The sequence below is a fragment of the Chiloscyllium plagiosum genome, unplaced genomic scaffold (genome assembly GCF_037043375.1).
Source record: "Chiloscyllium plagiosum isolate Xiang-an unplaced genomic scaffold, Cpla_swu_hap1 HiC_scaffold_24, whole genome shotgun sequence".
Taxonomy (NCBI): domain Eukaryota; kingdom Metazoa; phylum Chordata; class Chondrichthyes; order Orectolobiformes; family Hemiscylliidae; genus Chiloscyllium; species Chiloscyllium plagiosum.
The window spans coordinates 51442150-51467013 of NW_028270162.1; the positions used below are offsets into that span (position 1 = coordinate 51442150).

General features: G+C 40.2%; 1 protein-coding gene across 1 annotated transcript in view; it reads left to right on the top strand.

Annotated features, from left to right (window-relative positions):
- Positions 1–24864, top strand: part of lztr1 (leucine zipper like post translational regulator 1) — a 65546-nt gene that overhangs the window by 26090 nt on the left and 14592 nt on the right. Inside the window, exons 9-17 of the mRNA XM_043716023.2 lie at positions 884–1085; positions 4654–4698; positions 9123–9233; positions 10163–10255; positions 10496–10591; positions 11102–11267; positions 15515–15684; positions 16132–16288; positions 23314–23440. Coding sequence (XP_043571958.2) covers positions 884–1085; positions 4654–4698; positions 9123–9233; positions 10163–10255; positions 10496–10591; positions 11102–11267; positions 15515–15684; positions 16132–16288; positions 23314–23440 — 1167 coding nt within the window. The remainder of the gene's footprint in view (positions 1–883; positions 1086–4653; positions 4699–9122; positions 9234–10162; positions 10256–10495; positions 10592–11101; positions 11268–15514; positions 15685–16131; positions 16289–23313; positions 23441–24864) is intronic.

The following is a 24864-nucleotide window of genomic DNA, read 5'->3' on the forward strand; positions in this document are numbered from 1 at the left end:
AAACATAATTTACCCTTCAAAAAACCATGCTGCGCTGATAGATGTGTTTTGACTTTCCACATATCCTATTACTACTTCCATTCCTAGTTAATATTGGGATAGTTTCAGTGTGAAATCAGAAGTCAGAATTGATTTAGTCCCTCTGCCATTTCTAATGGACCAGCGTTCACTTTAACAACTCTTCCTTAATTTTGTTATCCGCTTCCATGTTTTGTGCTCAGTTCTGAGGAAAGGTCACTCAACCTGAAACAGTAACTCTGATTTCTCTTCACAGATGCTGCTAGACTTGCTGAGCTTTTTGAGAAATTTCTGTTTTTGTTTCTGATTTACAACATCCACAGTTGGTTTCTATGATGATTGTTGCATAAGGCGGGATGTATAATGCAAAGTAAATTTTATAAACGTATAGATTCATCATAGAGTTGTACAGCACAGAAACAGACCCTTTGGTCCAACTCTCCATACCAACAATTCTAACTTAATCTAATCCTTCCATTGAAATTTTGTTTTGCTGTTTTATGTTATTATAAGGGTTCAAAATATTACATTTGAATGTTGAACTTATTTGTCATTATTGTATAAGAGTATTGTGAAAGTACTCAAATAAAATTCACCTTGGAGAGTGTTGAATTTGTAGATATTTTTATATTAGTGTGTTCAGACACATTATGGCACATGTTTGGGGCAGGTGGAACTTGAACCCGGTGGGAATTGAACCCAGAACATTTGGGCTGGAGGAAGAAACAGTACCACTGTGCCACAGGAGCCTAATTTGAAATTGTATAATGGCTGATACAACTTGTATAGTTTTAGATTGTTTACATTAAAATTTTTATAATTTCATACAATTCATTATTTAACTTTGATTTGTGTTGTCATGCAGTTGGACAAGAATTCCCACAGAGCACTTACTCCGAGGTTCCCCTGCCCCACCTCAAAGAAGATATGGCCACACCATGGTTGCATTTGACCGACATCTCTATGTGTTTGGTGGCGCTGCAGATAACACATTGCCTAATGAGTTACATTGCTATGATGTAGATTCACAGACATGGGAGGTTATTCAGCCCAGCCCAGACAGTGAGGTGAGTAGAGAAGTGTATTCTTATTTAACATGCATGTAGATTTATATTTTCAGTTATTTTCAAATGAAATAAGATTCAGGCAATGTTAATTGTCTAGTTGTCTGTTTGCAGCACAATCTTCTGCTGCTCCCATACCCCCAAAACTCTCCTTTTGGGGATGTCACTTTTTTTTTGATGAGTCCTTCAAATATAAAAGCTTTGTGGTAACTCTTGGCCTGCCTTCAGCAAGGTCGATTTTGATTCAGTGATAATTAATATAGTTCATTCATATTGCTTCATTATGTATTATTGAAAATGTTGATAAGCATTAAAGTCAGTGTGTCTTGCAATGGTTGATGGCCTGTTAAAATCTGTTTGATTGCACAGGTATATCTAGCTAAAGGACATTAACATTTTGTAAATTAGAAGCGCAGGACCTAAATTGAGGTATCTTTGATGGATATATTTATAAAGTGCCAAAAGGTTGTCCAAATACCCCTCATAGTATCACTATGCATTGGCTGTCATGTAGTTTAAGACAACAGAGGAAATTTCATTTTGTATATTGTAGAATGTACATCTGCACAAAAAGTATCAAAATCATTTTAATGTTGATTATTTTTATTTGTTAATAAGTCCCTTCAATTACTTCATTCTGTGAAAAGTCTGCTCACTGCTATCTTCGTAAAAAGATAATATATTAATTGTGACCCAAACAATTGTTCACATCTGAACAAGAGCTAAAGTGCAGGTAGCAACCACCCTGTCATGTTACTTAAAGATCAAATTTACTTTGAACTGTAATTTTTCTCATATTCATGACTATGTTGTTTGATCAAACAGCTATCTGTTCAGCGGGGTATTCCTGAGTGTTCCTGGGGAGAGTTATTGGAAGGGAGTGAGCATTATGCAGACAGGAGCCTGTATTTATATTTTGAAGTTAAAAGAGAAAATATAGTAAATATGCAAGTACTTTTTTTTGTTTCATTCGCTTGTGGGATATGGGCATTGCTGGCTGGCCAGCATTTATTGCCTGTCCCTAGTTGCCCTTTAGAAGTTATGGTGGGTTGCCATTTTAAATTGCTGCAGTCAGCATGCTATAGACTCTCAATGTCCACAGAGGAAATTCCAGGATTTTGACCCAGCAACAGTGAAGGAATGGCCATATATTTCCAAGTCAAGATGGTGAGTGCCTTCAAGGGGAACTTGCAGGTAGTAGTATTCCTATGTATCTGCTCCCTTCCCCTTCTAGATGGAACCGGTCATGTGTCGGGAGGTGCTGACTAAGGATCTTTGGTGAATTTTTGTAGTGCACCTTGCAGATAGTACTCACTGCTGCTACTAAGTGTTGACGGTAGAGGGAATGGATGCTTGTAGTTGTGATGCTAGTCAAGTGAACTACTTCGTCCTGGCTGGTGTCAAGTTTCAGAATTGGAGCTGCATCTATCCACGCAAGTGGAGAGTACTCCATCACACTTCTCTAAGGCTTTGGGGAGTCAGGCGGTGACTTACTTGTCGAGTATTCCTAGCTTCTGATCTGCTCTGGTAGCAACTGTATTTATGTGGTTAGTCCAGTCGAGTTTGTGGCTAGTGATAATGCCTAGATGTTGATAGTGGGGGATTCAGTGATGGCAACAACATTGAATGTCAGGGGATGGTGGTTAGATTATCTCTTTTTGGAGCTCTTCATTGCCTGGCATATGTGTGATGGGAGAGTTACTTGCCACTTGTCAGCCCAAGTCTGGATATTGTCCAGATTTTGTTACATTTAAATGTGTACTGCTTCAGTATCTGAGGAGTCACAAATGTTGCTGAACATGGTGCAATCATTGGTGAACATCCCCAGTTCTGACCTTATGATGGAGGGAAGGCCATTGATGAGGCTGCTGAAGATGGTTGGACCTAGGACAGTGCCCTGAGGAACTCCTGCAGAAGTGTCCTGGAGCTGAAATGACTGACCTCCAACAACCACAGCCATCTGCCTATGTGCCAGATGTGATTCCAACAGCAAAGAGTTTGCCCGATTCCCATTGATTTCCTGTTTTGCTCAGGCTTCTTAATGCCGCACTCAGTCAAATGCAGTCTTGATGTGAAGGCCTATCACTCTTGCCTCACCTCTGGAATTCACCTCTTTTGTCCATGTTGGAATCCAGGCTGTAATGAAGTCAAAAGCTGAATGGCTCTGTTGGAACCCAAACTGGGCATCATTGAGCAGGTTATTGCTGAGCAGGTGTTGCTTCATAGAATTGTAGAATCCCTACAGTGTAGGGACAGTCCATTAGGCCCAACAAGTCTACATCAACTCTCCTAAGAATAAACCACCCAGACCCATTCTCCTACCCTATTCCTCTACATTTACCCCTAACTAATGCACCGAACCTACACATCCCTGAACACAATGGGCAATTTAGCATGATCAAACCAGGCTGCGTGTGCATCTTTGGACTGTGGGAGGAACCCAGAGCGCCCAGAAGAACCTACACAGACATTGGGAGAATGTGCAAACTCCACACAGATGGTAGCCTGAGACTGGAATCGAACCCGGTTACCTGGTGCTGTGAGGCAGCAGTGCTAACCATTGAGACATTGTGCCGCACATTGATGGCACTGTTGATGCCACCTTCCATCACTTTACTTGAGGGTTGACTGATGGGGTGGTAATTGTCCTGGATGAATTTGTCCTGCTTTTTCTATATAGGACATACCTGGGCAATTTTTGCATTGTCACGTAGAAGTCAGTGTTGTTACTGTACTGGAAGAGCTTAGCCAGGGGAATGGTAGGTTCTGGAGCACAAGTCTTTAGAGCGATTGCTGGAATGTTGTCAGGCCCCATAATCTTTGCAGTATCTAGTGCCTCCAACCATTTTTTGATAGCATGTGATGTGAATCAAATTGCTTGAAGATTGGTATCTCTAATGTTGGGGACTATTGGAGGAGTCCAAGATGGATCACTTTGCACTTCTGGCTGAAGATTGCTGTAAATGTTTCGGTCTTATCTTTTGCACTGATGTTGGGCTCTTCCATCTTTGAGGATATTTGTGGAGCAGCGTCCTCCTGTAAGTTGACACCCATGAAAAGAAGGAAACGGATTATGGCCTCAAGTGCATCACAACCTGACTTTCACTTTGTGGATGATATTGCATCTCCAATTAACAGGTTTTTTAAAAACTCAACTTATGAGCTAGCTCAAAGTCCTGAAATATGTCCAGCATCTTTCCCATCCCATTTCACAGCACAGGACGTGATGATCTAATTGTCCAAATAGCAAAACTCAATGTCACTTAGTGTTCCAATCAGCAGAATGTTTAGTCTAGTAAAGTAGAAACTCTTTGCTATAAAGTCAAGCCTGAGCACTTGTGTATTTTATGCTGTAAGGTTAGAGAGATAAGCATTGTAGTTGAAAATGAATATTTCACCATATACAAGTCCTTTTGGCCCAAACAGCCTGTAAAAGTATTTATGGTCCACACATTGAATAGGAGATAATCGACCTATTCGATTTATCATGATCCTGTGCATTATGTCACTTTATATGCGTTCCATTATGATTTTGTAACGTCATCTTTATTTTATTGTCTTCAACATTTAGGGAAGCAACTTGTACACAGAGGCAACTTATGATCCTGATTTTATGGTAAGTTGCTTGTTCTGGCAGTGTTGCAATTCATGCCTCTGTAAAATGCTGAATTTGTGGAGCTGACTTACAGTTTTTAAGGAAATTAAAGGTTTGACTTTTCACAATGTATTCCATGTTTCCCATGGGTTAAGGAAGCTTCTTTACTCTATCATTAGTTGCAAGTATTGTTTTTCTTCACCCGGTATTTCCTCTGGAGGAGAAAGAACAACTATTATCTGTGCACAGAACTTTAAAACCATTGTTATGTGTTGCCACCCTCATTAGCCATACACCTTCTCTTGAAAATGAAGAGACAGCAGTCTTGTAAATTTGTTTGTTTTGGCATAAGTCTCAGGCATAATGTGTAGTCACAGTACAGAATGTTTCTTGAGAGTCTTTAGGTTCAAGATAATGATCTTTCAGTTCATTTATTGTGGTGAAGCAGGCACTGTAACTCTGACTATTAAAAATGTCTGACACTTTTCATGCAGGAAATAACTTCAGTGTTTTTGTGAAAATTCCGAGTTTGATGGTGCATTGAATGGAGGAGGGAAACTGAATTTGGGAGCATTTGGGTGTGAATAGGCATTTGTTTTCCGGAGTTTTTCGATCAAAAAGGTGTAATGTTCTGTTAGTGCATATGAGGCTCAAATGTTTATTGCAACTGTACATTTGCTTATACTTATTTTGACTGCATTTGTGTTTGTTTTCGGGTAAATTAATGCTATCTCTGTATTAGAATTTGAGTTGGGATTCTGCTCGCTTCAAAGCAAAAGCTGAGCTGAAACATTGAATTACTTCAAAAACTCGAATTTCAGACCACCAGGGATTTCACCAGGGCCATGCCTTGTCAAAAGATTTTCAATGTATGCTGAAATGGGGAAATTATGACCTATTTGGTATATTTAATATATGGCACACAATAAAAAGGCAACAGTTCTTGTGCAAATTACTGTGTATTTCTTCATGTAAATCAGTAATGACATGAATTCAAGTAAATTATAATGCACATTTCAGCTGAATGGTATTTTCACTGCTGTAGGTCTACAGGTTATTTTACTGAGCTAAATTTAAAGCAAGAAGAATAAAGTTTACAAGACATTGTTATTTTAGCTTATCATTGTCTTCTCACACAGTTTAAGGTTAATTTCTGAATGTAACTGCCAAACACAACAGTTAGCAATGGACTTTATAAACATTTAACTCTCAATTTGTAATCTGAACAAAGTTCTGCAAATCTGGGAATAAGATTTTTGCTCTAATATGATTCATTTGGATTTAATTTGTTCTGAAGTATTAAAGCTTCACATTTTACAAAACCTTGAACTACTATCCAAGCTGTTAGAAATGCCGATTTTATTTTTGGTAAATTTGTAACTTTAATTATGGAATGGCAGAATTAGTTAATGGATTTTTAATATGTAGAGCCATTTGTTTGTTTCATTCCATATACATGTATACCTAGTATGTAATCCAGAGGCCTACTATACAGTGCATGTCAATCAGTTCTGAATCATCTGTTTGGAAAGTATTCTTAATAGGTTAGGAGGTTAACTTACAGTTGGAATTTTTCTATAAATGCAGAAAACTCCACGTGACCCTTAATCCATTTGGACTTTAACTGGTGAATGATTGTCTAACTATTAGTGGTGGAATTTGAATAAATTATTTTTAATTTATTCATGGAAGATGGGCATCCCTGCCAAGATTGGCATTTGTTGCTCACCTCTTATTCACCTTAAAGTGGTGGTGAGCGCCATGTTGTGTAGATACCGCCACAATGTTTATGGGGTTGGGTGATGTCAAGATTTTGACCTCAATGACAGTGAATGCATGGCAATCCAGTTCCGAGTATGTAATTGTAGAACAATGTTTAGGTTTTTCTGTTTCTATCAGTATGCTGCAACTGTGCTCACATGCAATAGCGTTTGCAGGTTTGGAAAGTACTGTTGTAGGGACCTTGGTGTTTGCTACAGTGCATCATCTAGGGTGTGCACACTGATGCTAGATGAAAACAGTGAATGTTTAAGGTAGTGGATGGGTTCTGATCAAGCAGGCTGCTTTGTCATGGATATTATTGGGTTTTTTATTGGTTTTGGAGCAACGCTCATCAAAGCAATGCAGAATATTCCATCGCACTGCATCTTCTGATACCTTTCCATCCACAATGACTGAGCAAATAATAACACCCGGGGATGTAAACCCAGATTCTGCATGTTTCTTAATGCTCTTTTATGAGCACTTAAAGGGGTAAAGAATTCCAAATTGAGGAGTGTTTCCAGATTGTCAGTTTTGATTAATTAGCCATTATATTTAGACAAAGAATTAAAAGCCAGTTGAACTCTTCCTGCAGCTGCAATAACTTTCTCAAAGAAATGTGGGGTTGATTTTTGACCATATCAGTTACAATATTATGCTACGGTTCAGATACCTTACTGGCTACATGATCGAGAATCTGCAGAGAGAATTCGTTTGCAGCATTCTGGCACTATCCAGTGGCAGTGAAGAGTTACTGCACTTGCATTAACACTGGGAGAATCCACATTTCACCATTACACAGTATTCATTCAAAGTGGTTGAAGGCTTTGACTCCAGCACGTTGGAAGCATTGTTGGATGGTGTCCTGGATGTTTTACTGAACAAGTATAAGTGTCCTGGTACTGTAGAAACAAGCATGACAAGTTTGCATACAATGTTATCCCGGGGTTAAAAATAATTTCCTAGTTGAGAGGGCAGACTTGTAGCAATTCTGCTTTCTCAGCTACCTGCCAGAAGCAGAGCGACGACAATCTGGGTGATGCTATCATCCACATTTTCTCTTGGTGTTTTTGGCTAAATGCTAAATCTTTTTCAAACAGTTAGATTTGGTCCAACTAGTCCATGCTAAACATAATCCCAAGCTAAACTAGTCTCACCTGCCAGTTCCTGGCCCATATCTCTCCAATTCTTTCCTATTCATGTACTTATCCAAATGTCTTTTAAACATTATTTTTGTATCTACGTCCATCTCTTCCTCAGAAAGTTCATTTCACATGTGAACCACTCTCTGTGGAAAAAAAAACTTGCCCCTCATGTCTTTTTAAAATCTTTCTCCTCTCACCTTTAAAAATGTACCGCCTGGTCTTGAAATCCCCCTACCTAGGGAAAAGACAACTACCACTAACACTATCATGTAGCCTCATTATTTTATGAACTTCTGTACAGTCATCTCTCAAACTCCAATGCTCCAGTGGAAAAAGTCCCAAAGACAATTGTGATCTAATGCTTATGCCCTAATAACATGTTGCTCTATCTCTTGCAACTAGGCATAGATCTTTTACTTCCCATTTGATGTTCTACTTAATATTATTTGCTTTTTTCTAATCAGTTGGGGATTGGTAAAGAAGTTTTCCAGTTAGCATTTACAAGGAGCAGTTACATACGTGAGCAGTTTGTTTCCTGGAGTTTAGAAGATTATTGGATGATTTGATCAAAGGTTCCAAGACACTGGGTTTGGTTGAGAAAAGTATTTCCATTGCACAGGAACTTTATGACTAGGGCCATTCATAGTTTAAAGATTACAGCTTGTCCCCCACGAGTGTAAAAGTATTTTTCCACACAAAGGGTAAAAAAAGATTTTCTGCACAGAGCAATTGATGCTTACTCAGTTAGTTTGAAATCTAAAGTTGATAGATTCTTGTTCACTAAATGCTGTTGAGTGTGTGCATAGTCAATTTTATGATGTTAACTCAACAAATCAGCCATGATCTAAATGAGTGGCATAACTGGGGGCTAAATCCTCTATTCCTGTTCCCATGCTATTCGCAACCAAATGAGTTACTTCAAAATCATACAGTGGCATCTTTTATGTTCACCAGGGAGAACAAGTAGAGTATCTGTTAACTGGAGCTTGCTTATAGGGGAAAATGTAGTCTGGATGAGTGACAGTAATTTGTGTCCATGTGCTCGCTTAATCCTCGCCACTTACCCATTCAGTGACACTCTAATAGGATCAAGTGCTGGAGGTAACATATTGCATCAAATGTAAAAAGCAGTAGTGAATTCAGAGGGGGAAAACAATAATTTTCCATGTGTATGTTCACAATGGGGAAAAATGTAAAACTATTTATGCAATAGAGATTAGAGTTGATGTAAGGAGTAGTATAAAGAGATATTAAAATGGTTTCAATCTGTGTTATATCCAATACATTTGGGAGTTCTTAATGTAATTGAGTAAGGAAAGCATGAACTAACTGAACTTCTCATTTACCTGATTTGGTAGCGCTTCATATTCATAACGGATGCATAAGATTAAAGTTTTTGATTCTATTTGCAGCAATGATTTCCATTTGTTATCTCTTCTATCTTCCTGGTAAATATTTCTCTGCAAAAGTGGGAGAAAAGTAAAGTAGAGAAGTAAAGTTACTTCAGTCCTGAAATACTTTCATGCTTTGAATTCTCAGATGCCCAGTGGAAGACTTTTCCATGCTGCAGCAGTTATTTCAGATGCTATGTATATCTTTGGTGGGACAGTGGACAACAATGTGAGAAGTGGAGAGATGTATCGGTTTCAGGTAAGCAGTGGATTAGCCACTTATCTACGTACCCATGCGCTTATGTGCATTGGGGTCCTATTTTTATGAAACTAGTGGTTGGCAGTAAAAGTTGAAGAATTATGTTTTTAGAAATAAGTGTTAAATTTTATCCTAAATTATAAAAGCGACAATGGTGATATTTAGATATATTCAGTCTGTAGTTGCTGATGAAATTGATGGTTAATAGGATAAACCCATACCTTAGGAAGTAAGCAACAAGATGCATCCGATGATCAAAGGAATCTAAGAATGCAGTTGATCAAATAATTAAAAAGCTATATCACTGATCAGTGACTTTAAAAACAGATAAAGCATTGGAACTTATTTCTAAGAATGAAACTCAAAATAGTGATATTATTTTACACTTAAATATCACCTATCTCAGGCCTTATGTGGACATTGTTCTGGTCTCCATGAGCAATATCAGAACTGAGAATTTACAGCTATCAGAAAAGATTGAATAGGGTTTTTCTTTTCCTTTTCTAGTCAGATTCTTAAAGGTTATAAATGGTTTGGAGAGGGCAGATGTGGAGATCATAAACAGAATATAGGTACATTCCAGCAGGGAAATAAGAAATTTACTTGTTCAGAGAATGGTTAGAAAGTAAAACTTGATACCATGGGAAGTAATACAAATAATAGGCATGAGTTTCAAAAGAAATTTTCAAAAGACCAGGGCACATTAAAATAAAAGCAAAGTACTGTGGATACTGGAGATTTGAAGTAAAAACAGAAAGTGCTGCAGAAGCTCACCAGGTCTGGCAGCATCTGCAGAGAGAGAAACTGAGTTAATGCCTCGAGTCTAATGTGGCCTGTTTTTGTTTTGCATATTTTATATAATTCTTTGCCTTCTCAGTATGGAGCATCTATACATCTTACATATTCAAATCTCTACCTATCAATTCCAGTTTTCCTGTTATCCAAAATGCACTTTACATGAAGACTATGGGAGACTGTGGGAGAACAGGCAGTTCTGTGATGTGGAATTCATCCTGGGAGAGGTAACCACTGTGAATTTTGTTTGATACCAACGTTTTCAGCAATGTTGGCATTTGGTTCATGAGGGAAAGACTGCTTTAAAAGCAAGTTTAAGTGATTCAAAGTGTGAGCATTGACTTTTTAACTCTAGATCCTGGTGTGATCCAGTGCATCAGATGATTCTTCAATGGTTTTTATCAACAGTTGAGGTCCCATGACCCTGGTTGGTGATTATCCAATTTTTTTTTCTGATCTGATACCAGAAAGAAGAGAGAGTTAAAGGACATATAGCAATGGTCACAGCTCGAAGCAAATGGTTAAGAAAGAAGATTACCCAGGCCAGAGATTGGCTAAAGCAGGTATGTAGTCTGAATTAATTAAAATATTATAGTACTCTTTCAAAACCATTATTGTTCTAAATGTTCTGAAGACTTGACCAATTGAAAGTGAGGAGTCCAGCTGTCTGGAACATATGTTAAACTGTGACTAATCCTGAAATTAAGAGGAGGAGGAGAGAGAGAATTGGATAGTGTGCAAAACTGGCTGCTAAATCACTATGTCACATTACTTGAGTCAATCAATCTCTGTCTCTCCGTCCTTCCCAAGCACATTCTGCTTCTCCTATCTTTTTCAGTTTTTTTTCTACACCGTTTAGACATTGCTAGAGTTTGACTCTATTCAGAGCTTTTTGAGGAGTTGTCTTGCAACAATTCTACCCTGTAAATACAAAAAGACATGGTACATTTTTTTGTCATCTTGCTGTTACTGGGAAAATTTTGTGAACATTTTCTGATTGTAACCAGTTTCTTCTGTTACAGTGAATTTGACTGATTTAATGTTTTCCCACGTTATATATATTTGTCCATCAGAAAGCTAAGCAGGAAACTGCAGTTGGAGAAGAAATAGTAAGCACTAACCCGAAACCAGCAAGTTCCCCACTTCAGCTGGAGGTGGTGATCCGTGAGGCTGAGGCACAACCATTTGAGATCCTGATGCAGTTTCTGTACACAGACAAAATCAAGTACCCACGGAAAGGTATTATTTAATTTTTATAATGCTGCCTAGCTTAGTGAGCGTTTCAAGCATTGTTTGCACAGGTTAATCCTTTGGTTGATTTGATTCAATTCATTGTGGAAAAGCTTGGCATACTTAAATCTTCCACCATTTTTACAATAATTAAATTCCTTGAGTGACTAAATAAATCTGAGAAACTGAGCTGTGCTGGCACATATCTGTAAAATAAATCTGACATATAATAAATTCCAAGAAAGGCTCGTTGAATATGTTTTTGTAGTTTCTCTAATATCTTACCAATTTTATTTAAACAGAACATAATTCTAAACTTGCCTGCAGTGGAGCACATAAATGACTGGGTTGAGGTAGGGGTAAAGGTGATAGGTCAGAGAGGAGGGTGGGAAGGAAGATTGACAGGTGGGACAGTTTATGAGGACAGTGCTGAACTGGGGTAAGGTGGGGGGGAGGGGGGAAATTAGGAAACTGATGAAGTCCACATTGATGCCCTGGGGTTGAAGGGTCCTGAGGCAGAAGATATGCTGTTCTCTCTCCAGGTGTCGGGTGGTGAGGGAGTGGCAATGGAGGAGGCCTAGGACCTGCATGTCCTCAGCAGAGTGGGATGGGGAGTTGAAATGTTCAGCCAGGAGCGATGGGGTTGGTTGGTGCAGGTGTGCTGGAGATGTTCTCCAAAGCGCTCTGTGAGAAGGTGTCCAGTCTCCCCAATGTAGAGGAGACCGCATCGGGAGCAACGGATACTATAAATGACGTGTGGAAGTGCAGGTGAAACTTTTATGGATGTGGAAGGCTCCTTTGGGGCCTTTTACGGAGGTAAGGTGGGAGGTGTGGGCACAGGTTTTGCAATTTCTGCAATGGCAGGGGAAAGTGCCAGGAGGGGAGGGTGGCTTGTTAGGGAGTGTGGACCTGACCAGGTAGTTACGGAGGGAACTGTCTTTGCGGGAAGCGGATGGGTGGGGAGGGAAATATATCCCTGGTGGTGGGGTCCTTTTATAGGTGGCGGAAATGTTGGCGGATGATGCGATTTATGCGGAGGTTGGTGGGGTGGAAGGTGAGGACCAGGGGGTTTCTGTCCTTGTTGCGTCAGAGGAGTAGGGTTCGAGGGCAGAGGTGTGGGACATGGATGAGATACATTGGAGAGCATCTTCAACTCCGTAGGAGGGGAAATTTCAGTCTTTAAAGAAGGAGGCCATCTGGTGTGTTCTGTGGTGGAACCGGTCCTCCTGGGAGCAGATGTGGCGGAGGCGGAGGAATTGGGAATATGAGATAGTACTTTTACCTCCTGCATCCCGTATTGGAGTTTTTTTAAATAAAAGGCTTCCTATGATTGCTGGAGAGATTCTGACTTGATCCGGTTCAGTTGGATGAAAGTTTGCTGAGAACAACCTATCCAGCTATTTTCTGAAAAGGAAATGGTCTTTAGAGTTCAGGGTGAAACTTACTTGCTCTTTTGAAAGAGTGATTCAAAGAACATCTGAACATTGTATTTCCTGAGCAAGCTGCCTCTAAGATTTTAGAGGCAACTTTTTGTGATAAGTGGACTGACCACCTGTGATGGACATCGAGTCATAGACTTTGTAAACATCATCCACTTCATCCTTTTGCCTTTTAAAAATTACCTATTGGCAAAAGTATTTTTTTTGTCAGAAAGTCAATCTCAGAAAAACATCTGAAGAAATACCTTTAGACACAAAACATTAACTCTGAGTTTCTCCAGCATTTTCTGTTTTTTATTTCTGATTTCAGCATCAGCGGTATTTTGTTTTCTCCAGCAAAAAATATCTGCTTCTGTCCTTTTTTGAAAAGCGTGTCTGTGCTTTGCAGATATTTAGAGGAATAAGCATTTATGTTTCTACATTACTGGCTTATATTTTAACCAATTATTGTATCTTTATTGATTAATAATAGTGTTTGAATAATAATTTTGATAAATCGTTATTAAGGAACCTGGTTGATAGACTTTGGTGTTTTAAACCTGATGAAGGTAAGATTATGAATTGGCCTTCTGGGTAACTGGAAAAAAGTTTTTGTTGTAATGTGTGGAGTAGTGAAACTAGTGTGACAGTGTGACCCCTCCTGCCTCAATTGTAACAATATTTGTAAGCAATGTACAAGATTCCTCCAGTTTCAGCTCTAGCTATGTCCTGTGGAACCGCAGGATAGATCCACCAGAGGTAACGGCACTGTGGTGCCATATATGTTCAGGAGGAAGTGGCTCTGGGAGTCCACAACATTGACTCTTCATCTTTTTATGCCTCATAGAAAGGAGACCATTCAAGCCTCAAGCCTGCTACACAATTCAGTATAATCGTGGCTAATTATTGAACCCCATATCCTGTTCCCATTTGTTCCCTATACGCTTTGATCCTTTCAGCCCTTAAAATTATATCTAAGTCTCTTAAAAACACTTAATATTTTGTCCTCTGTCTCTTTCTGAGGCAGAGACTTCCACAGAATTCCTCATCTCAGTTCTTAATGGCCTACTCCATATCCTTAAGCTGTGTGACCCTTAGTTCCCCAGTCATCGGGGACATCTGTCCTGCATTTACCATGTTTAGTCCTGTTAGAATGAAATGAAAATTTCTATGAAACGCCGCCTCATTATTCTAAATTCTAGTGATCATAGGAGTTATCATATGTGAGTCCTGCCATTCCAGGAATGAGTCTGGTAAACTTTTGTTGCACTCACTCCATAGCTTTCCTCAGATACGCAGACAAAAACTGCACACACAACTCCATGTGTGGTCTCACCAAAGCCCTATGCAGTTCCTGTACTTGAATCCTGTCACTATGAAGGCCAACATAATCATTTGACTTCTTCACCACTGGCTGCACTTGCATGCTTACTTTCAATGACTGGCAAAAGACTGGAAGAACACAGGAAGCCAGGAGCATCAAGGGATGCAAAAGTCGACGTTTCGAGTATAATCCTTCTTCAGGACTGGGGGTAGGTGGGGGGAACTGCAAATAAAGGAGGAGGCAGGGGCAAAGTGGTGAAGTGGGGATGGGTGAAGACAGGTAGAGGGTACAACCTGGTTGGTCAATCGGAAGAGTGAATCCGGTTGGTGGCAGAGAGCAGTGGAAGGGAGGGTGCGGGGCTAGGAAGGGAGTCAGGGGATGTGGAAGAAGGTTATTTGAAATTGGAGAATTCAATGTTGAGCCGTCCGGGCTGTAGGCTTCCCAGGTGGAAGATGAGGTGTTGTGTCTCCAATAGGAGCTGTAGTTTTTCTTTTAGCAGTGGTCATGTCGGAAAGGGAGCGGTTGGGGGAATTGAAATTTGTGGTGACCAGGACGTCCCTGTAAGCCTGGCTGTGATGCTCGGCGAACTGCTCCCTAAGTTTATGTTCGATTTCCCTAATGCAGATGACCACATTGGGAGCAATTGATGCACTAAACTAGGTTGGAGAGAGAATGGTTAGAATCGTGCTGGAAAATCACAGCAGGTCAGGCAGCATCCGACGAGCAGGAAAATCAATGTTTTGGGCAAAAGCCCTTCATCAGGAATGAGGCTGGGAGCCTCAGGGGTGAAGAGATAAATGGGAGGATGGGTGGGGCTGGGGAGAAGGTAGCTGAGAGTGATGGAGTTGGGAGGAAAGGTGATAAATTGGAGAGGAGGGTGGAGCCGATAGGTAGGAAGGAAGATGGACAGGTGGGACAGGTCATGAGGATGGTGCTGAGCTGGAAGGTTGGAACTGGGGTAAGGTGGGGGGAGGGGAAATGAGCAAACTGGTGAAGTTCACATTGATGCCATGGGGTTGGAGGGCAACTTAATCTCCTGGATGCATGCCTTCAAAAAAATCCCAATCTCTTCCCCAAATTATAGATTTCTTTTATCCTGTTGCTTTCTCCTACACTTCTACAGCAAAGCCTGCTGAGAATAGGGGATGAAAATGAAAGGGAAAGAAGCTGCTGTTCTGTGTACTTTAGATAAGTATCGCTGCTTTAAGTAATCTCATTTCAGTGGGTCATTCCATATGCACATCATGGGTTGACTACCTTATAACATAGTGTTATAGTTTCCAACTCCTTTAACTGATGCCAAAACTGTTCTTAATTATTTTGAAAGGAATATTGGGTAAATGTCCCACTCCTCAAAATGAGCAATGGTGGCAGCGCTTGGAATTTGTCTCTGCTTTCTTCTTTCCTGTTAACATTAAGCACTTCCATATTAGAAATGGTGTGGGCTAAGCATCATGTCTAATTCCTGAATAGTATTTTCATGTTTGAAATGCTTAGTCTTCTTTGTCATGTAGGTCATGTACAGGATGTCTTGCTGATAATGGATGTTTATAAGCTTGCCTTGAGCTTTCATCTGGCTCGGCTAGAACAACTGTGCCTACAGTACATTGAGGCTTCCGTAGACCTTCAGAATGTTCTCACTGTATGTGAGAATGCCAACAAATTACAGCTGGACCAATTAAAGGTATGTACGCCATATCGAGAGGACAAAATGACCAAATACCTTTAACTAAGAATGCTGTTCTTATTGATCCTATGACAGAGAGTTAATCTCTTCCACCACACTTTGCTTTCTGTTTGAGCTACTTGGCTAATCCAATTGAGAAATTAGTACCATCTCTTTTGAACAAGCTGTTCCTGGTGATTAACTTAATAGCTGAATCAGAGACTTCTTGATGATAGCACTTGCTGCCATAAGTAGAAAGGTATCCCATTCCTAAATGCTGATTTCATTTTCCTTGAATGTGTAGCATGCACCTTCTGGAGCAGTTCTGTTCTTACAGTTGGTAATAATAATGGGGCAGCTTTAGAAGTGGAAGTAAATGATGGTCCCCACTCATTCACCAAAATTCACACAAAATGAAAGAGTTTTGAGAGCAACTGAAATAATTTTAGTTCTTCTCTGTTTCAGGAATACTGTCTAAATTTTGTGGTCAAAGAATCGCACTTCAACCAAGTGATAATGACCAAAGAGTTTGAGTGTCTTTCCCCCTGTTTAATTGTAGAGATTGTAAGAAGAAAGCATCAACCTCCGACACGGGTAAATTCCGATCAGCCTGTTGATATAGGTAATTTGTGTGAAATGAATATTACTCATACAGAATAAATTCTTGTACAAATTTAAGGCAAATATACTTTTTTTAAGTAAAAACAGAAATTGCTGGAAAATCTCAGTGGGTCTGGCAGCAAATATGGAGAGAAATCAGAGTTAACATTTCAGGTCCAGTAACCATTCTTCAGAGTTCTAAAGAAGGGTCACTGGAGCTGAAATGTTAATTGATTTCTCTCTGCTGATGTTGCCAGACTGAAATTTTCCAGCTATTTCTATTTTTGTTTCTGATTTTATGTTTCTTGATTTGTTTTGGCAAACCACTTTTGTGAAGATCTCTAAAACATTCCCAAATTACTGCCTTCTGATATCTACTGATATAAATGAGCTGTTTATTTTGCAATGGGAAGGTAGTTCTCAGTATTTCTTCCTGAAGGTTTGATTAGTGTCAGAAACACTACTTGGGTTGGATGGATTAGGCTAACACACAAGTTTGGCCCCAAACAGACCTTTAACCACTCCTTTATCTGTCCAACTATGTTTTTCTCTCTCTTTGGGCTCTATCTCCACCTATCGTTTACTCGCCACCCCAACCCCACCGCATCTTCTGTATAATAGCAAATCTTTTACTCGCAAGGATCAGTTTTGAAGAAGGGTCACTGGACCCAAAAAGTTAACTCTTGATTTTTCTCCACAGATGCTGCCAGACCTGTTGAGCTTTTCCTGCAATTTCTGTTTTGTTTTGAATAGGTTGAGATTCTTTTCACGAGAAAATCAAAGATTGAGAGGTTCACTAATAGAGGTCTTCTGGGTAATGAAAGAGTTTGATAGGGTCAGCAACGTGTGGGAGTGCCTAAATGTTACTGGGAAAGACAAGAATAAGTATAAGCAGTAATCACTAAGAAATTTAAGAGAATAGCTTTACCTAGAGAGTGGTTAAATTGTGATAATTGTTACCACAAGGAATAATTGAGGTGAATATATTAAATGCATTCAAAGAGTAGCCAAATGCGCACATGAGGAAGAATAGACATATGTGTTGATGGCCTAGGTTAACAAGAGTAGGGGGAGGCTGATATGGTGCATTAACACCAGCATAGATCTGTAAATTTGAATGGCTTCCTTATGTGCTGTAATTAGTGCCTTAGACTGTAGAGTGTCAGATGACTTCACATTTTGGCATTAAAATTGGACAGTATGGAAGAATGTTGCAGGGGAACTTGGACAAACTGCAGAATTAGGCTGAGAAGTGGTAAATAGAGTTCAATGCAGATAAATGTGAGGTGATTCACTTTGGGAAGAATAACAGGAAGACAAAATACTAGGTCAATGGAAAGATTCTTGGTAGTGTGGATGTGCAGAGGGATCTTGGAGTCCATGTCTGTAGATCCCTGAAAGTTGCCACCCAGGTTGATAGCACTGTTAAGAAGGTGTGTTAGGTTTTATTGGTAGAGGAATTAAGTTCCAGAGCCATAATATCATGCTGCAACTATGCAAAACGCTGGTGCGGCCTGACTTGGAATATTGTGTACAGTTCTGGTCACCCATTACAGGAATGTTGTGGATGCATTGGAAAAGGTGCAGAGGAGATTTACCAGGATGTTGCCTGGTCTGGAGGGAAGGTCATATGAGGAATGGCTGAGGGTCTTGGGTCTGTTCTCATTGGAAAGAAGAAGGCTAAGAGGGAATTTGATAGAGACAAGATGATCAGAAGATTAGACAGAGTAGACAATGAAAGTCTGTTTCCTAGGATGATGACGTCAGCTTGTATGAGGGGTCATAGCTACAAATTAAGGGGTGATCGATATAAGACAGATGTCAGAGGCTGATTCTTTATTCAGAGAGTGGTAAGGGCGTGGAATGCACTGCCTGCCAATGTAGTTAACTCAGCCACATTAGGGAGATTTTAAACAATCCTTGGATAAGCACATGGATGATGATGGGGTAGTGTAGGGGGATGTGCTTAGATTAGTTCACAGGTCGACGCAATATCAAGGGTCAAAGAGCCTGTTCTGCGCTGTATTGTTCTATGTTCTAAACTTGGTGTTTAGGCTTAGACTTGCCTGCTTTTCTTCAAAAAGAATGTAGATTTGATTAGATTAGATTACTTTACAGCGTGGAAACAGGCCCTTCGGCCCAACAAGTCCACACCGCCCCGCCAAAGCGCAAACCACCCATACCCCTACATTTACCCCTTACCTAACACTACGGGCAATTTAGCATGGCCAATTCACCTGACCTACACATCTTTGGACTGTGGGAGGAAACCGGAGCACCCGGAGGAAACCCACGCAGACACGGGGAGAATGTAGTACTTGAATTTGGAGTTGACCTCTATTTTCACCTCAAATGCATGTTTTACTCACCTTATAAGCAGGCATATGGAATCAAGTCAGTGATATGGATTGCATTGCCAAGATGATAAGTAGGGATTTAAGATACACCTAGCAAGGCAGATGAACAGAATGGACCTTCTGGCATAATAAAATTAAGTATGAAGCTGGTGTCAAGCTAAAAAGCATAACATTTGCTTACTCATCAAATAACCATGCCACTGCAGGGTTGTGAAAAACAGGTGCAGAAGTGGAAACAGAAAGAACTACATTAAAGTAGATTACCAAGACCAAACAATGAGAACGTGTACAGTACGCACTTAAGTGAATCAAAACCAACTAAGCCCAACAAAGATTTATGAGCAGCAGCTAGTTGATGTAGCCCTTTATGGAATGAAGGTGTTGCAGCAGAAGACCAAGATGAGCTACAACCCGGTGTTCTGAAGGAGATAGTTGAAGAGATAGTGGAGGCATTAGTGGTGATCTTTCAAGAATCACTTGAGTCAGGAAGGGTGCTGGAAGACTGGAAAATTGCTAATGTTAACCCCCCCCCCCCCCCCCCCCCCCCCTTAAGAAGGGAGTAAGGCAAAAGTTGTGACACTATAGGCCAATTAGCCTGATCTCAGTCATTGTTAAGATTTTGAAGTCCATTGTGAAGGATGAGATTTCTGAATACTTGGAAGTGCATGGTATAATCGGGCAAAGTCAGCATGGTTTCATCAAGGGAAGGTGATGCCTGACAAATTTGTTACAATTCTTTGAGGAAGAGCAGGTTAGACCAAGGAGAGCCAATGGATGTTATCTGCCAGGATAGTCCATTCAATCAGGTTCCCTTTTATTCTTTCCCCTGTAACACCCAACTGATGCCTTCTCATCCTTGATTCCCCAACCCTGGGAAAAAGACGAAGTGCATTCACCATATCCATGCCTCTCATGATCTTATACACTCCTATAAGATCCCCCCTCAGTCTCCTACGCTCTAAAGAAGGCAGTCCTAGTTTGTCCAACCTCTCCCTATAATTCACAACCTTGAGTCCTGGTAACATCCATGTAAATTTCTTATGCACTCTTTCCAATTTAATAACATTCTTCCTATAGCAATAATTGGACGTATTAGAATGGATGAAGGTGGATAAATCTCCTTGTCCTGACCAACTATCCAAGAACACTGTAAGAGGCTAGAGAAGGAATTGCGAGGGCCCTGGCTGATATTTTTGCATCATCGCTAGCCACAGGTGAGGTCCCGGAAGACTGGAGGGTAACAAATGTTGTGCCCTTATTCAAGAAGGGCTGCAAAGAAAAACCTGGGAACTATAGACCAGTAAACCTAGCATCTGTGGTAGGTACGTTACTTGAGAAGATTCTGAGAGATATTTTGCATTTGGCAAAACAGCATTTGATTATGAATAGTCAGTTTGGCTTTGTGGATGGGAGATCGTGCCTCACAAATTTGTTAAAGGTCTTCAATAAAATGTCCAGGAAGGTTGACAAGGGCCTACCGGTAGACACAGTCTATATTGATTTCAGTATAACCTTCGATAGGTTTCCACATGGTAGGCTGCTCTGGAAGGTTAGATCACATGGGATCCATTGGGGAGCTGGAAACGTGGATACACAATTGGCTTGATGGTATGAAACAGAGGTAATAGTGGGAGGATGCTTGCCTTTGGACTGCAAGCCTTTGACTAGTGAAGTGCGTCTGGGTCAGTGCTGAGCCCATTGATGTCCATTATCTATATCAGTGAGTTGTATGAGAATGTACAAAGCATGATTAGTAAGTTTGCAGATGACATTAAAATAGGCGGTATTGTGGAAAGTGAGGAAGGTTATCAGAAATTGCAGCAGGAACTTGATCAGCTGGGCCAAGAAATGGCAAATAAAGTTTAATATAGACAAGTGTGAAGTCTTGCATTTTGGAACATCAAATCAAGGCAGGGGTTTCATGCTGAATGGTAGGGCCTTAAGGAGTGTGGTGGGACAGAGGGATCTTGGAGTTCAGGTATATGGTTCTCTGAAAGTGGAGTCAGAAGAAGGCTTTTGGCACACTGGCCTTCATTGGTCAGGGCATTGAGTATAGAAGTTGGGAAGTTATGTTGCAATTGTGTAGGATGTTGGTGAGGCCGCACTTGGAGTATTGTGTTCAGTTTTGTCACACTGCTGTAGGAAGGATGTTATTAAATTAGAAAGAGTGCAGAAGAAATTTACATGGATGTTGCCAGGAGTCAAGGTTGTGAGTTATAGGGAGAGGTTGGACAAACTAGGACTGTTTTCTTTAGAGCATAGAAGACTGAGGTGGGGGGGATCTTATAGGAGTGTATAAGATCATGAGAGACATGGATAGGGTGAATGCAATTAGTCTTTTTCCCAGGGTTCGGGAATTGAGAATGAGAAGACATCAGTTCAGTGTTAGAGGGGAAAGAATAAAAGGAAACCTGAGTGGCAACTTTTTTACACAGAGGGTGATACGTATATGGAATGAGCTGCAAGTGGAAGTGGTTGAGTCGAGTACATTAACAACATTTAAAAGGCACAGATACATGGAGAGGAAAGGTTTCGAAGGATATGGTTCAAGTGCAGGAAAATGGGGTTAGCGTTGATGGGCATTTTGGTCGGCGTGGACCAGTTTGTGCCAAAGAGCTTGTCTCTGTGTCTGACTCTATGACTGTAATGACTTCCAGAAAGCCTTTGATAAGGTGCCACACAGGACGCTGCCGAGTAAGATAAGGGCCCATGGTGTTAGAGGCAAGGCACTAGCATGGATAGAAGTTTGGCTGTCTGGTAGAAAGCAGAGAGTGGGGATAAAAGGGTCCTTCTCAATATGGAAGCCGATGTCTAGTGGTGTTCCACAAGAGTCAGTGTTGGGACCACAACTTTTCACTTTATACATTAATGATCTAGATGAAGGAACTGAGGGCATTCTGACTAAGTTTGCAGATGATACAAAGGTAGGTGGAAGGACAGGTAGTATTATGGATGTGGGGATGATGCAGAAAGATTCAGACAAGTTAGGCAAGTGGGCAAAGAAGTGGCAGATGGAATAAATGTGGGAAGGTGTGAGGCAGGAAAAACAGAGGTTATGGGGATAAAATTCAGAAATTTGAAGTGCAAAAGGATTTTGGAGTCCTAATCCAGGATATTGTTAAGATAAACTTAGAGGTTGGCATTTATTTTGAGAGGATATAAAAGCAGGGATGTACTTCTGAGGATTTGTAAAGCTCCGGTCAGACCACATTTCAAGATTGTGAGCAATTTTAGCCCCCATACCTCAGGAAGGCTATAGTGGCCCTGGAATGGATTCAGAGGAGCTTCACGAGAATGATCCAAGGAATTGAAGGCTTAACATATGAGGAACATTTTGAGCACTCTGGCTCTCTGGAGTTTAGAAGGATGAGGGAGGATATAATTGAAACTTACTGAATAGCCTAGACAGAGTGGATATTGGGAAGATGTTTCCATTGGCAGGAGAGACGAGGACCCGAGGGCACCACCTTACAGTAAAGGGAAGATCCTTTAGAATGGAGATAAGGAGAAACTTCTTCAGCCAGAGACTGGTGAATCTGTGGAATCCATTGCCACTAAAGGCTGTGGAGGCCAGGTCATTGAGTATATTTAAGACTGAGATAGATAGGTTCTTGATTGTCAAGGAGATCAAAGGTTACGGGGCGCAAGCGAGAGAATGGGGTTGAGAAACTTATCCACCATGATTGAATGGCAGAGTCGACTCGATGGGTCGATTGGCCTGATTTCTGCTCCTATATCTTATGGTCTAAAATAACTCAGCTACTGAAAGACCTTATTGCCAGAATGACCAGTTTGTTATCAGAAACGACAAAAACTTATCTCTCCCTCAGAACAATCAGCAATATGGATGAAGTGTCTATGAATTTTGATGAATTTGGCAACTAACTTGTGGACTGGAAAGGTTAAAAAATAGTGCTAAAGTTTTATTGTAAACCACAGGACATGAGAAGATGAGATTAATGGCAGTACTAGCTTGCATGCTCAAAAGTAATTTTCAAATATAAAGCATGCCTAAAGTTAAGTTCTCTGCTGGACCTTTTGTGCATGTCTATGACCAGAATTGGATGGATGTGAATGGAATGAAGTTATGAATTGATAACATGTGGAATATGTATTCTGGTAGCCAAAACATGGAGCGTGAATTATTGGTATTAAACACCTTCTGATACCATGTAACAAATAAGGTCACTAAGCACCTGTAAAGAAATGACACCCAAATTGATGTTATGTAAGGGACTGTAATGTCTGTATTTCAACCTTGGATATGTGCATCAGCAACCCATTCAGAAATAATGTTCATGCTGAATTGAATATATGGGTGGTTGGCAAAAGACGTTCGCAAAATGTTGGAAATCTGCATGCTATACCACTTGATATTTTGTATGCTTTCATCATCAAACTATGGATTGCTATCAGTGCACGTGTTGTTATCAGATCATTCACATTTTATATTAGATGTGTAAGTCAACCCATTTTTTAGAAGATTTTTTCAAAGCTTCAAGGGTTGACTTGAATGCTGTGGTAGACGGTGTGTATTAGTTATGCCAATGTACATCAGGAAACTTCTTTTTGTATCCCAGTGATTTATGAAATACACTGTCAGTCAAAGAGAATTTTAAAAGTTTTATTTGCTGCAATTCACCAGTAGGACAAATATTGCTTCTAACCACTTATTTTACTTTACTGTTAGGCACATCTTTGGTTCAGGATATGAAGAACTATCTGGAAGGAGCTGGCATGGAATTCTGTGATATAACCCTACTTTTAGATGGTCATCCCAGGCCTGCCCACAAAGCAATCCTAGCTGCCCGCTCCAGGTCAGTGACAAATGAAAGATTAACCCCTCCACGCATTGCTTTGCAGCTGACAGCTGAATTTTCTCTTCGTAAAAGTTAAATGATGCTCAGAGCAGATGCTCATTGGATATGTCTTAATATATATATGCTATAACTTACTCACTACTCTCTGTGAGGCATGATATTTTAACCAGTATGTTTCTCCAGAAGAAAGACAAAACTTAAGATAGATAGTTAGGTCTTCACTCCTGGGCTCAATTCTCCTTCCCTATTTATCTCCTTTTAAAAAATTCTTTGTCACATGCATTCATATTTAATTGGGAACTTTTTCACTACCTTGTTTATCAAATGTCTCCACAATTCAGTGGGATTATGTATACGATAAATTTCAGTATACTGTTGTAATTGGAAGTGCGGACCCACGAGGCAGTTGCTCAAGAAGTTCCATTAGGCATTTCCTGCTTCCAGGACCCTCCTCTGAACTAGGGTCAGAGACTTTAGGCTTTGATTAGGAATTACTTGAACAGTTAGCAGAAAATGTTAGTCACATCAAAAGCTAGTCTAATATCTGGGTAACTAGACACTCTGCACCCAGCAACTATACAGTTATTCGTTGAACTGTCCAACTATCCTCATGGGCCAACCCAAATGCCACACTTCCCACTCACTCCGCCAACCCCTTCGTATTTGCCTCCTTTGCCCATCTACTCCCTACCCTATTTCCTCCCTCACCCATTCATTAATGTTCAAAGACTGGAAAGTCCAACTTTAGGAAGTATGCTCAAATAATAAGAACATGTATTTAAGAAATGATCACCTTTTGGATGAAGGGTACCTTGATTGCTAAATCAACAAAATCTGCAATCTGTGTACTTAGTAACAAATGAAAATGAGTGGAGGAGTGAGGAGCAGGAAACATTAATTTGTTTCAGTATGCCAATAGAAGACAGTTTCCTTACATCCAATAATTCATTTGAACAATATTTTTGTGTTCAAAAAAGAATAGCATAAGTCAAATACCAAGAAATACTGAAATAGTTATGGCTCTGGTTACCATACGTGACTAGTTTTTTTCCACTGAAGTCACTCCGGTTCGGGGTAGTCAGTTTTTAAAGAGTCAGCAGTACAGAGATCTTTTATCTTTCTTTCTTCAATAAAGAACATTGTCCTGTTCTTCGGTACTCCAGTGTCATGCAGGTCACAATTTTAAAGCCTTCAACTGCAAGCCTTTCCTGTGGGTGAAGGTTAGCATATCCAAAGCTCAAGCAGGTCATAGGTGCTTTAAGACTCAAAAAACAGGTTAATAGGCAATGTTAGAAATCCGGTAAAATTTCTAAATGGCTGGTGACTTATACTAGAATTTCACTCCAACTAATTAAATAAGGGGCAGTGTTGGTGACTTTTATTAGTTTATCAACAATAAGAGGGTGTAGTGCAGGACACGT